The 12,427-nt window shown below is 44.6% G+C and overlaps 1 protein-coding gene across 14 annotated transcripts in view; it reads right to left on the bottom strand.

Moving 5' to 3' along the window:
* Positions 1 to 10,371, bottom strand: part of TADA2A (transcriptional adaptor 2A) — a 65,679-nt gene extending 55,308 nt beyond the window's left edge. For 2 of the 14 annotated variants that reach the window (XM_058164179.1, XM_058164188.1), the window contains exons 1-4: positions 9,947 to 10,370; positions 5,855 to 5,943; positions 1,196 to 1,302; positions 19 to 78 (exon numbers count right to left, since the gene is read on the bottom strand). In XM_058164179.1, the coding sequence (XP_058020162.1) occupies positions 19 to 78; positions 1,196 to 1,302; positions 5,855 to 5,879 (192 nt within the window). In that variant the 5' untranslated portion in view covers positions 5,880 to 5,943; positions 9,947 to 10,370. The other 12 variants (XM_058164182.1, XM_058164186.1, XM_058164181.1 and 9 more) reach the window with 12 other exon arrangements.
* Between the last annotated feature and the right edge of the window lie 2,056 nt (positions 10,372 to 12,427).

Below are 12,427 nucleotides of genomic sequence, written 5' to 3'. Positions count from 1 at the left end.
TTAGAACTGTATATTTACCATTATTTCATAGGAATGGTCACTCTGATGCTTCTTATATTCAAATCCTCTTGTGAAGCACTGGAAAAACAAGGTTAGGCTTTTTTGTTCCTTCGTTCTTGATACACGCGGTTTTGAAGAATCACAAAATTCCCAGCCTCCCTTTCCCACCAATACCACCATATCATCCTAAGCAAAAAGATCCTGTTATTGTTGTCATTTACAGACACATTTCCAGCAAACTTTTTCCTTGTTCTGGCATTGTTTCATAAAAAAAAAGTCAAGAAATCACACACCCAGAATAAAGCTTTGGGGCGGGGGGTGGGGGGGCAACCTCTCTCCCTTTCAAACCAGGTGAATATGATCGATGTCCAAAATTGACAAGGAGTCTCTTCTGGAAGAAAGAAGAGAATTCTTGTCCGTTTTCACTTGACCTGTCTGATAAAAATCAGCCCCAGGGGCCGTGGGTGGCTTAGGCTGTAAGATAGCCTGTTATTAAAACACAGCTGCTTGCAATTACTGCAGGTTCTAGTCCCACCAGGCCCAAGATTGACAGCCTTCCATCCTTTATAAGGTAGGTAAAATGAGGACCCAGATTATTGGGGGGGCAATAAGTTGACTTTGTAAATATACAAATAGAATGAGACTATTGCCTTACACACTGTAAGCTGCCCTGAGTCTTCGGAGAAGGGCGGGATATAAATGTAAACAAAAAAAAAAAGAGATCGTCATTGCATTCTCTTCTCTCTCTCCTTGTAAATACATCATTTAGAATAGAATAGAATAGAATTTTTATTGACCAAGTGTGATTGGACACACAAGGAATTTGTCTTGGTGCATATACTCTCAGTGTACATAAAAGAAAAGATACCTTCATCAAGGTACAACATTTACAACACAAATGATGATCAATATATCAATATAAATCATAAGGATTGCCAGCAACAAAGTTACAGTCATACAGTCGTAATTGGAAAGAGATTGGTGATGGGAACGATGACAAGATTAATAGTAGTGCAGATTTAGTAAATAGTTTGACAGTGTTGCGGGAATTATTTGTTTAGCAGAGTGATGGCCTTCGGGGAAAAACTGTCCTTGTGTCTAGTTGTTCTGGTGTGCAGTGCTCTATAGCGTCGTTTTGAGGGTAGGAGTTGAAACAGTTTATGTCCTGGATGTGAGGGATCTGTAAATATTTTACCTGCAAGCATAGCAGAAAAGGAGGTGGGCTGCATTCTGCACATTTGATGTAAGGTTCTGCAAGGTAAGAGGAACACCCTCGGCATGGTGGCTTATCAAAAGGGTCACCTGAGAAAAGAGAAAAACTAAAATGAAATTTATATGTAAAGGGTAGGCTTCTCTTAGCCAATGTTCTGACCTAGGCTCCCGTAAAAAGCAGGAAGCAGAGACTTGGGTCCAGCAAAACCCCTTTTATTTAGAGTGTGAACTCCTTTCATTCTCAGTCAGCAAGGCCTGTCCAAACAGTCCTTCAGAGGAATATTTATCAACACAACTTATCTTGCTTGACAAGCTCCAACGTAACTTGTTTCCAGGGCCGGTTTAGCTCTGCCTGGTAAGGCCTGTTATTAAGAACACAAAGCCTGCAATTACTGCAGGTTCGAGCCCGGCCCAAGGTTGACTCAGCCTTCCATCCTTTATAAGGTAGGTAAAATGAGGACCCAGATTGTTGGGGGGGCAATAAGTTGACTTTGTAAATATATACAAATAGAATGAGACTATTGCCCTATACATTGTAAGCCGCCCTGAGTCTTCGGAGAAGGGCGGGGTATAAATGTAAACAAAAAAAAAAAAGATGCAGTACAAGGCAAATCTTGGCACAGAGTCTCTTAGAGTTATGGAACCAACAAATCGTTTCCTGAAAAAGCCCACTCCACATTCGCTCCTCTTTTGTTTCCTATGGGAGGAGCCAATCACCTCCAAGGTGTGGCTTTACTCCCAAGTAGACCCTGCTTTTTGAGTTGTTCTTGTCTTCTGGCAGCTCTGTGTATGAGTACACTGGGAACAGGCTCCAGCTCTTTCTCTGCCTCACTGCTGTCTAGCTCACTCTCTGCCTCCATTGCACAGCCTTCGTCCGAACTTTCCCCAGCCCCCAGCACTGGCCCATATTCCTCCCCCAACCTCCTCACTGTCCGACTCTGCTGCCAGCTCTGCTGGCTGCTGCCGGCCCACAAAAGCCAACTTCTTATCAGCAGAACATTGGGTATGTATGTGTATGCAACCTGAATGCTGCTTTGAGGGTCGATCACCATTACAAGAAACACAGCCAAAGTTCTACAATGTCTTATTTTCATAGTTACACACTCAGAATTTTAATATACAGGTAATCGTCAACTTGTCTGTTTAGTCAGAGTTCCCCAATGTTTCCGGCTTTGCGGACTGGCGAGGGAAGGAGGGACGGGATGATTCAGGCAAATGTCTGGTAAACATGCATGCAGCTCCATTTCCACAAGCTCCATGCACGTGTGCCTGCCGTTCACGCAAATGGAGCATGCGTGCACATACTCGTGCAAGTGAGGATGTGCGTGCACACTCGCTGGCCATTTCCACAGCCCAATTGCAAACCCCTCACAGCCCACTAGTGGGCAGCAGTCCAAAGGTTGGGAACCCCTGTATTTAGTGATAGTTTGGAGATACAACACCAGTGGGGAAAAAGCGACTTACAACTGTTGCTGACGCTTAGAAACAACACAGCATCCTCACAGTTACCTGATGAAAATTGGGATGCTTGGCAACCAGGATATATTCACGATAATTGCAGGGCCCTGGGGTCATGTGATCCCCATCTGTGATCTTTCCAGCCATCTTTTGACAAGCAAAGGTGTTGAGGGAAGCTGGATTAACTTTACAGCTGTGGGCTTCACTTAACTGCGGTGATTTAGCACTTAGCAGTAGTACTCATATACCGCTTCACAGTGCTTTACAGCCCTCTCTAAATGGTTTACAAAGTCAGCATGTTGCCCCCAACAATCTGGGTCCTCATTTTACCCACCTCAGAAGGATGAGTCAACCCTGAGCTGGCAGTGGGCAGAGTTAGCCCATAGCAACAGCATTTAGACTTATATATACCGCTTTATAGCCCTCTCTAAGCAGTTTACAGAGTCAGCCTATTGCCCCCAACAATCTGGATCCTAATTTTACTCACTTCGGAAGGATGGAAGGCTGAGTCAACCTTGAGCCTGGTGAGGTTCAAACTGCCAAACTGCTGGCAGTCAGCAGAAGTAGCCTGCACCACCACAGCTCTTGATCTGCTTAAAAACTGTGGCAAAAAGGTCATTAAAATGGGGCGTGACTCACTGAACAATTACGTGAATTCTGGGCCCAATTGTGACCGTGAGTTGAGGATGGGCTGTTTCAATTCTGCATGTCTAACCCATTCAACCCGATGTAGAAAATCCATTTGCTTGTGTGTGCAGAGTGACATTCACCAAAGTGATCTCATGACGTCTTTACTAAGCAAGGAAGAATGAGTCTGCGAGCACCTTTAATTGTTACTGGGTTTATTACAGTAGATAGCATCATGGACCAGCACTGTGGTCCAGTGGGTGAAGTTTCCACTTGAATAGGCTAGTCTATTTTTTTAAAATTTTTATTTGCATTTATATCCCGCCCTTCTCCGAAGACTCAGGGCAGCTTACACTATGTTAGCAATAGTCTTCATCCTATTTGTATATTTATATACAAAGTCAACTTATTGCCCCCAATAATCTGGGTCCTCATTTTACCTACCTTATAAAGGATGGAAGGCTGAGTCAACCTTGGGCCTGGTGGGACTAGAACCTGCAGTAATTGCAGGCAGCTGTGTTAATAACAGACTGTCTTACCAGTCTGAGCCACAGAGGCCCCATATATTTATGTTTATCAATACCAAAAGCGGAAATAAAACCACTAAGAAATGCAAGCTACGTGGTGTTTTCACCATTCAATTAGGTGACCATTCAGGACAGCAGTCATGAATGACAACTATTTGGTGTCCTTGTGTTGATTAGCACATGTAACAAGACCAGAAGCCTTTGTCCTTAGTCATGGCCGGATAGAATTCTCTCTTATAAACTTGACCCTGGATTCTTCCTTTAAAATTCCTCTGTTAGAAAATGGCAATTTTCAGAGAAGCAAAAGTTTTGGAAGGAGGAGGATATTCTGTTTGTTCCACCTGCCACCTGAGGGTCATGAGGGGCGACCCAATCTTTCATTCTCTGCTTTGACTCATCGTTGTGTCTGCTCCTAGTCCTGGAAGGGAATGCTGCCATCTAGTGATTATACAAATGTTTGCAGGCCAACTGCAGTCACCCTAAACCAGGGTTGTCAAACTGGATTTCATTGAGGGAGGCATCAGGGTTGTGTTTGACCTGGGAGGGCTGAGGGTGGCAGTGGGGCATGGCGTGTGTGGCCGAGGGTGGGCATGACACAGGACTCATGTTGGGGGCACCTGTGGTGGCCAAGTGCTAAGGCAGAACTTCCCTGAGACCCTCTTTCACTCTCATAATTTCCTTCCTTCATTCTCCTTTCTTCTTCCTTCCCTTCTTCCCTTCTATAGATCCATTTCTCTGGTGGTTTTTTATCAGGGCAACCTGGTCTACCCAAATATCGGACGGATTTCTGTTTCCGCTTTCACCTTTCGGCCCCAGTCGCGGAGCCTTCGCAGGCAGTTGCTTTCGCGTGTTGTGTCTGCGCCCCCCCGAGCCGGGCCTCCTGCCAGAAAGTGACTTGGAAAGTGAGGGGGAAGGGCCATCAGGACTTACCTTGGGAGCACTGGCTTCCCTGGCTCAGCTCCAGGAGCCAGAGGCAGGCTAGGTGGAGGAGATAACAAGGTCTCCGTCCCCTGACTCTTCCCCCCCCCGGCCACGCCTCCAGACCCAGCTGATGGCAATCAGGCCTGGCTGGACCCTAGGTTTCGTAGGCAGGAGAGGCGGGAACAACAGAAGGGGTGGGGCAGGCCTAGGAAGTGTTGAGTCATGGAGCCATACCCCACAGGATATAAAGGCAGCAAGAGCTGCTGTGCCTCTTCGTAGCAGGTAAATCAACTGATTAACTAAGAGCTGAAGTACTGTTTGGGTGACTCATCAGCGTCGAGGGAGATAACAGAGTCCCTTGGCAGACGCTCGCTATTTTGCTGCCAGAGCTGATAGTGCTGGCTAATTAAGCCATCGCTCGGACGGAGGCGAAAAAGGACAAAACATCGGGACAAACTATTTTTGTGTTAAATTTTATATTTACCGACCAAGAAATAAAGGGAGACTAGATCTATTTCAAGCTATTTAGTTCTCATCAGCTAGCTATACCCATAATTGGGTAAACCAAGTTGCCATGATAAAAAACATTTAATCTCTCCCCTGGTATAGCTGACAAACCTAGGAGAGCCAGTGGCTTAGAGGTTAATCCATCTACCTAATATGTAAGTAGCCCAAGTTCGAATCCCAGAAGGGTATGGCTAGCTGATGAGAACTAAATAGCTTGAAATAGATTTATACTAGTCTCCCTTTATTTCTTGGTCGGTAAATATAAAATTTAACATCTCTCTGGTGTATTAAAAAAAATGGCAAATGCCTTTGGGCCACAGAACTGCAGAATTGGAAGGGAGCCCACCAAGGGCTATTCCAGCTCTTTGAAATCTGCCTCTTAAAATTTCCAGAGACAGAGAACTCACAACCTCTACAACCTCTGTTAAAATCGTTCTACAATATAAGCATATCGTGCTTCATATATGAGGCATGTTTTAACGTCACCAAGCTATAGAGTCTAATGCTAAGTACTACTAATTTAACCTATTTAAACAAAGGTTAAATAGCAATTTTGCTTGTAAAGAGGTTTTTTTTTCAATTTCAGAGTTAACATTACTTACTGCTGAATGAAGCCAGGTGATCCATGGTCCTTTCTAAATTGTAAAGGTAATTGCCTACTTTTGAATGATGCTTTATGGACACTCAGCCACTGCAAGAAAGGAGAAAAAAAACACACATCAAGCAATTTCCAAGCACCTTGGAAGTTCTTCTCCATTAGATTCAGGTGAAACAAGCTCTGCCTAATTCTAACCCTGTAAATCCTAATTTTTCAAAACGAATCATTGTATATAGTATGATGGGTAACTTTCGATAGTTTCAAGGCCAAATAGGATTCAAGGGAACTGGTTCTAAAGAATAAAGAGAACTCATTTTAGTGGTTAGCAAATGGATTAATTTGAGTGAAGGTAGTCTTCACTTAATGACCACCCATTTAGCAACAGTCCAAACTTACGACGGTGCTGAGTGATACTTACAGCTTGTCCTTGTAGCTGCAGTTGTTGCAGCATCTCCATGATCACATGATCCAGGCCCCGGGCAACCGTCAGTTATGACATTACATCATCCTGCAGTCATGTGATCGCCATTTGCGACCTCTGTTCCTGGTTTACAACAAGCAGCCAATGAGGAAGCTGGCGGAAGGCTACAAATGGCAACCCTGTGGTTCGTGTTGAACCATGGTACAGTTGTTTAACGACACCGATCGGAAATGCCAGAACTGCTCTCATTTACTGGCATGGTCACGTGACGTTACACTTTACATCTGCATCATTTAGTGACACAAATTCTAATCTGAATCACAGTCATTAAGTGGGGACTACGTGTACTTTGGTAGAATGAGAAAATGTATGGGGAAATTTTAAGATGGTAGAAAGTTAGAATATGTTACGTAGTGAGTTGCAAGGAAAGATTTTACAGGTAGTCCTTGATATATGCCTAGTCACCTAGCGACCACTCAAAGTTATAACAGACATTCCCAGAGCTATTTATGACCCAGTTCTGGTCATGTGATTGTATTTTGGGCATTGGGCAAATGTCCCTCATTTGGGACCATTTGTAGCTTCCCCATGTCATGTGACTATTGTGGCAATTTTTTGGGGTGTGTGTGTGCAAAAACTAATGTTTATTTCTGGTTTCCAGTGGGGAAAAAAAAACTACCCACTAGCTAAAATGGTTTTATTTAACAACTGCGGCATTCAGTTCACCACCGCATAAAAAGGTCATAAAAGCAGGGGTGGTCATGTGATTTGCTTAACAGTTGCAACTTACAACTGTAATTGTGAGCTCGTTTTTACAGTCATAACCCGAGGATTACCTGTATTTGCCCAAAGAAGCAAAAGTAGCTTAATTCAAGACTGCAGTTACACGGAGTTGGGTAAATCACAAGAAATATAATCTCATGCAGGGGTGTCAAACTCACCGCGTCACGTGACGTTTCGCGATGTTGTCCCCATTTGCGGAACTGGGGTGGGCGTGGCCTGCGCGAGATGCATCCGGCCCACGGGCCGCCAGTTTGACACCCCTGACCTAGAAGTTAAGGCACCAGACTAAAAAGCAAGAGATGGTGAGTTTGTCTTGCCTTAGCCATGAAAGCCAGCTGGGTGATCTTGGGCCGGTCACTGTCAGCCTAGCCCACTACACAGGGTTGTTGTTGTGGAGAAAACAGGAGGACTGTTGTAGAGGAAAATAGAAGGTGTTGGATGTATTCACCGCTTTATTTGTAAAAATAATAAAGGAGGGATATAAATATATAAATGCATAAAAGTAATTTGAACGTGTTGGGAATTGATGTAAAACGTGTGTGATGTAAAACAAGGATCTGAGACACAATGCAGAAATGGTGAATGAACATGGATTGAACACAATAGTGCATGAATAAGACAGAATGAACAAGGATTGCATCACAAAACTAATATATGTCAGTCCTGGACTTACAACCATTTGTTTCGTGACCATTCAAAATTACAGCACTGAAAAAAGTGACTTATGACCATTTTTCAACTTATGACCGTTGCAGCATCCCCATGGTCATGTGTTCAAAATTCAGATGCTTGGCAACTGACTCATATTTAGGACCGTTGCTATGTCCTGAGGTCATGTGATCCCCTTTTGCGACCTTCTGACAAGCAAAGTCAACGGGGAAGCCAGATTCACTTAACAACCGTGTTACTAACTTAACAACTGTAGCCATTCACTTAACAAATATGGCAAGAAGGGTGATAAAATGGAGCAAAACTCACTGAACAATTGTCTCACTTAACAACAGAAATTTTGGGCTCAACTGTAGTCATAAGTCAAGGACTATCTGTACCTGAAGGAAGAATGGACAATAAGACTGAAAATCATAGATTACTGAAAAGGAAATCCCATAGACAGGAATGAGGAAAAAAAGGCAACATTTAATGTGTTGTATGGATGCATGTGGCATTCCCAGCCAGAATTTGTGGACTTCAACTCCCAAAATTCCCCAGGCAACATGCCAGTTAGGGAATTCTGGGAGTTGAAGTCCATGCATCTTCTAAGTTGCTGAGGTTGAGAAACACTGCTGTACACCCCTATTTTTGTTGTTAGTCGCGAAGTCGTGTCCGACCCATCGCAACCCCATGAACAACGTTCCTCCAGGCCTTCCTGTCCTCTACCATCCTCTGGAGCAGGGGTCTCCAACCTTGGTCCCTTTAAGACTTGTGGACTTCAACAAGCTGGCTGAGGAACTCTGGGAGTTGAAGTCCACAAGTCTTAAAGGGACCAAGGTTGGAGACCCCTGCTCTGGAGTCCATTTAATCTCATGCCGACTGCTTCAGTGACTCCATCCAGCCACCTCGTTTTCTGACGTCCCCTTCTTATTTTGGCTTAGGGCCCGGGTACTTACGGGACCGCCTGCTGTTACCTTATGCCTCCCATCGACCCGTACACTCTCACAGAGAGTCTCCTCAGGGTGCCGTCCGCCAAGCAATGCCGGCTGGCGGCCCCTGGGCACCGGTCTGCGCCAAATATCTGACCTTCGGACCTTTCGCCGGGAATTAAAAACTCACTTATTTATTCAAGCGGGACTGGACTGATTTTTTAAATTCCAAATTTTAAAGTTTTAATCTTTTGTAATTTTATATGGGGTATTTTAAGTTAGGTCAATCTGACGGTTTTAATTCGGCCACTATTGAATAGGTATTTTAAATTGATATTTTAACTTTGTATACTTGCTGTTTTTATTTTTGGCTGTACACCGCCCTGAGTCCTTCGGGAGAAGGGCGGTATAAAAATTTAAATAAATAAATAAATAAATAAATTTTGCCCTCCATCATTCCCAGCATTAGGCTCTTCTCCAGGGAGTCCTTCCTTCTCATTAGGTGGCCAAAGGATTGAGTTTCATCTCCAGGATCTGGCCTTCTAAAAGCAGGGCTCTCCAACCTTGGCCACTTTAAGACTTGTGGACTTCAACTCCCAGAATTCCTCAGTCAAGCTTTGCTGGGAGTTGAAGTCCACAAGTCTTAAAGTGGCCAAGGTTGGAGACCCCTGTTCTAAAGAGCAGTCAGGGTTGATCTCCTCTAGGACTGCCCTGTTTGATCGCCTTGCCGTCCAAGGGACTCGCAGGCATTGCTCATACATGCGTTTTTCTTGTAAAGTCTCCCAAAGTGGTTTGGCCCTTGCTTTCTATTTAAGCATTTTTCCAACTTTCCAGCCCGAGAGGAAAAAACAAAAAAAAACCTCCCATGCAAATCAAGACTTGATGGGGTTTCAGCTGGAATGAACGCTGCTGCCCACTAGAGGGCGACAAATCGCTACATCTCCTTCCTGCCCATCTCCTCAACCGCTCCCTCCCTCCCTCCTTTCCGAGATCGCCGTTTACGTCAGTGTCACGCACTCCCTCCCTCGCCCAATGAGCGGGAGCCGCCGGCGGCGCATGCGCAACGCCTGTCCGCGTGGCTCTTCGCGGTACGCGCGCTCCACGCTTGTCGCCCTCCCCCTCGTTCTTTCTCCCCCCCCCGACGCCGCCGCGCATGCTCTCTTTCCGGCTCTTCTTTCTCCCGCTTCCCCCTCCCGCCGAATCACCTCCCCGGCTTATTTATGGTATTGATTTATTTCTTCCTTCACTTTTTTCGTTCCACCGAAGCCGGCTTGCTTTGCGCCTCGGCCGGCTTTCTGACGTTCAACGATACCTGCTCCGGACAACCAACCAACCCGGGCGGAAGGTCCTTAAATCTTTCTGCCTCTCTTTTTTTTTTTCCTCTCGCCCTCCCTTGTTGATGCTCTGCCGGCGCACGCGCCGCCTCCTCCTCTTCCTCCTCCTCCTCACGCTCCCGCTCGGACGTGCTCGGGCGCGATCGGGAATGGGCGGGGCGCCGGGGAGGTCGCGCACGCGGCTCCGCCTTTTTCTCCCCCCCGCCCCCTCCCTCCCTCGGGCGGGCCCTGCCCCCTCCTTTCCCGCCTTTTCGGGAAGAGCGCGCGCGCCCGGGAACGTTCTTTTGTGGCGCGCACGCGCGGGGGAGAAGTTGGCGGGCACGCGCTCTCCAGGTGTCCGTTTTAAGCATGAATGAAGGAGAAAGGAAGAGGAGGGCGAGACTATTATAGCTATTTGGATGAGCCAAATGAAATGAAATGAAATAAATAAAAATAAAATAGGGTCCCCTGCTTGAAAATAATTACTTGCCTTCCATTGAGGACCTGTATACTGCACGAATCAAGAAGAGGGCCGTGAAAATATATATATATATTTTATTTGCATTTATATCCCGCCCTTCTCCGAAGACTCAGGGCGGCTTACACTATGTTAGCAATAGTCTTTGCAGATCCCTCGCATCCTGGACATAAACTTTCAACTCCTACCCTCAAAACGACGCTATAGAGCACTGCACACCAGAACAACTAGACACAAGAACAGTTTTTCCCCGAAGGCCATCACTCTGCTAAACAAATAATTCCCTCAACACTGTCAAACTATTTACTGAATCTGCACTACTATTAATCGTTTCACAGTTCCCATCACCAATCTCTTTCCACTTATGACTGTATGACTATAACTTGTTGCTGGCAATCTTATGATTTATATAGATATATTGATCATCAATTGTGTTGTAAATGTTGTACCTTGATGAAGGTATCTTTTCTTTTATGTACACTGAGAGCATATGCACCAAGACAAATTCCTTGTGTGTCCAATCACACTTGGCCAATAAAAAATTCTATTCTATTCTATTCTATTCTATTGAGGGGGGGTGGGGTTGGACTAGATCAGGGGTCTCCAACCTTGGTCCCTTTAAGACTTGTGGACTTCAACTCCCAGAATTGCTGGCTGAGGGATTCTGGGAGTTGAAGTCCACAAGTCTTAAAGGGACCAAGGTTGGAGACCCCTGGACTAGATGACCTCTAAAATCCCATCCAACTCTGTTAATCTGTTAGCCTGCTGGCCCTTCATCCCCCCCAAAAAATAATTAAGACAATATGGGAAATAAAGCACTCCAATGCGAACTTAAATTTCGTTCTAAAATGAACCATTAAGCAATGAAAAATGGGAAACGAATGACCAGAGTAATGCTGTATGGTAAATAAATCAAGTGCTTCTCTCAACCTCAAGATGTTGTAGAAAACTTACGTCTTAAAGTGAGGAGACAAGACCACGAAGGATTTGAGAAACAAGAATTAATTTATTATTTGCGCAAATAGGACACAGACCCCCACTCGGGTGGAAAACAAAGGTCTGAGCATCGAGCATGGCTTAAACATAATCTTTTATACTTTTTGGTTACAGACATTGCCAAAAGAAAAAAGAAGTTATCCTAATTGGTTGAAATAAACAAAAGCCCATATATGGTCTACTCTTATCATACACCTTCTGGATACACGTGTTACTCTCGATGCCCCCTCCTCTTTGCCACATAGTTACAAAAACAGTTTGTAGAAATATTTCTGCACTTTCCCAAAAGCTTGCAACACCATATACCTGCCCAATGGTATACTTCTGCTTTCTAAGTGACACGTTGACTTTTATACAAGTTGGTAATATCTGATCTTGTTATAATCCTAACAAATAAACATAAAGCACTTGTATTATAAAGCATTGGGGTCTCGCTTCAAAGATATTTAAGACTTCCAACTCCAGAATTCTGGCTGGGGGAATTCTGGGTATTGAATGAAGTCCACACACATCTTTAATTTCGGAGTACAGATAGTCCTTGATTTATGACCATTAATTGAGCCCAACATTTCTGTTGTTAAATGAGACGTTTAAGTTAGTGTTGCCCCATTTTAATGACCTTTCTTGCCACCGTTGTGAAGTGAGTCACTGCAGTTGATAAATTAGTAATCTGGTTGTTAAGTGAATCTGGCTTCCCCATTGACTTTGCTTGTCAGAAGGTTGCAAAAAGGGATCGCATGACCTCGGGACACAGCAAGTCAAAAATGAGTTAAGTTGCCAAGCAACCTGAATTTTGATCACATGACCATAAAGATGCTGCAAAGGTCATAAGTGTGAGAAATGGACATAAGTCACACTTTTCAGTGCTGTTGTAACTTTGGTCACTAAACGAACAGTTGTAAGTCGAGGACAACCTCTGTCTATGGAGAGTCTCGATCATCCCTTTTCAAAAGGGAAACTGGACTTTCTTAGTCCGGTTGCTTTTTGGCAAAGCACCTTTGGGTTA

Source organism: Ahaetulla prasina, chromosome 1 (assembly GCF_028640845.1).
Source record: "Ahaetulla prasina isolate Xishuangbanna chromosome 1, ASM2864084v1, whole genome shotgun sequence".
NCBI lineage: Eukaryota > Metazoa > Chordata > Lepidosauria > Squamata > Colubridae > Ahaetulla > Ahaetulla prasina.
Note: the sequence above shows the minus strand (reverse complement) of the source record. Positions and strands in the feature narration are given on the sequence as shown.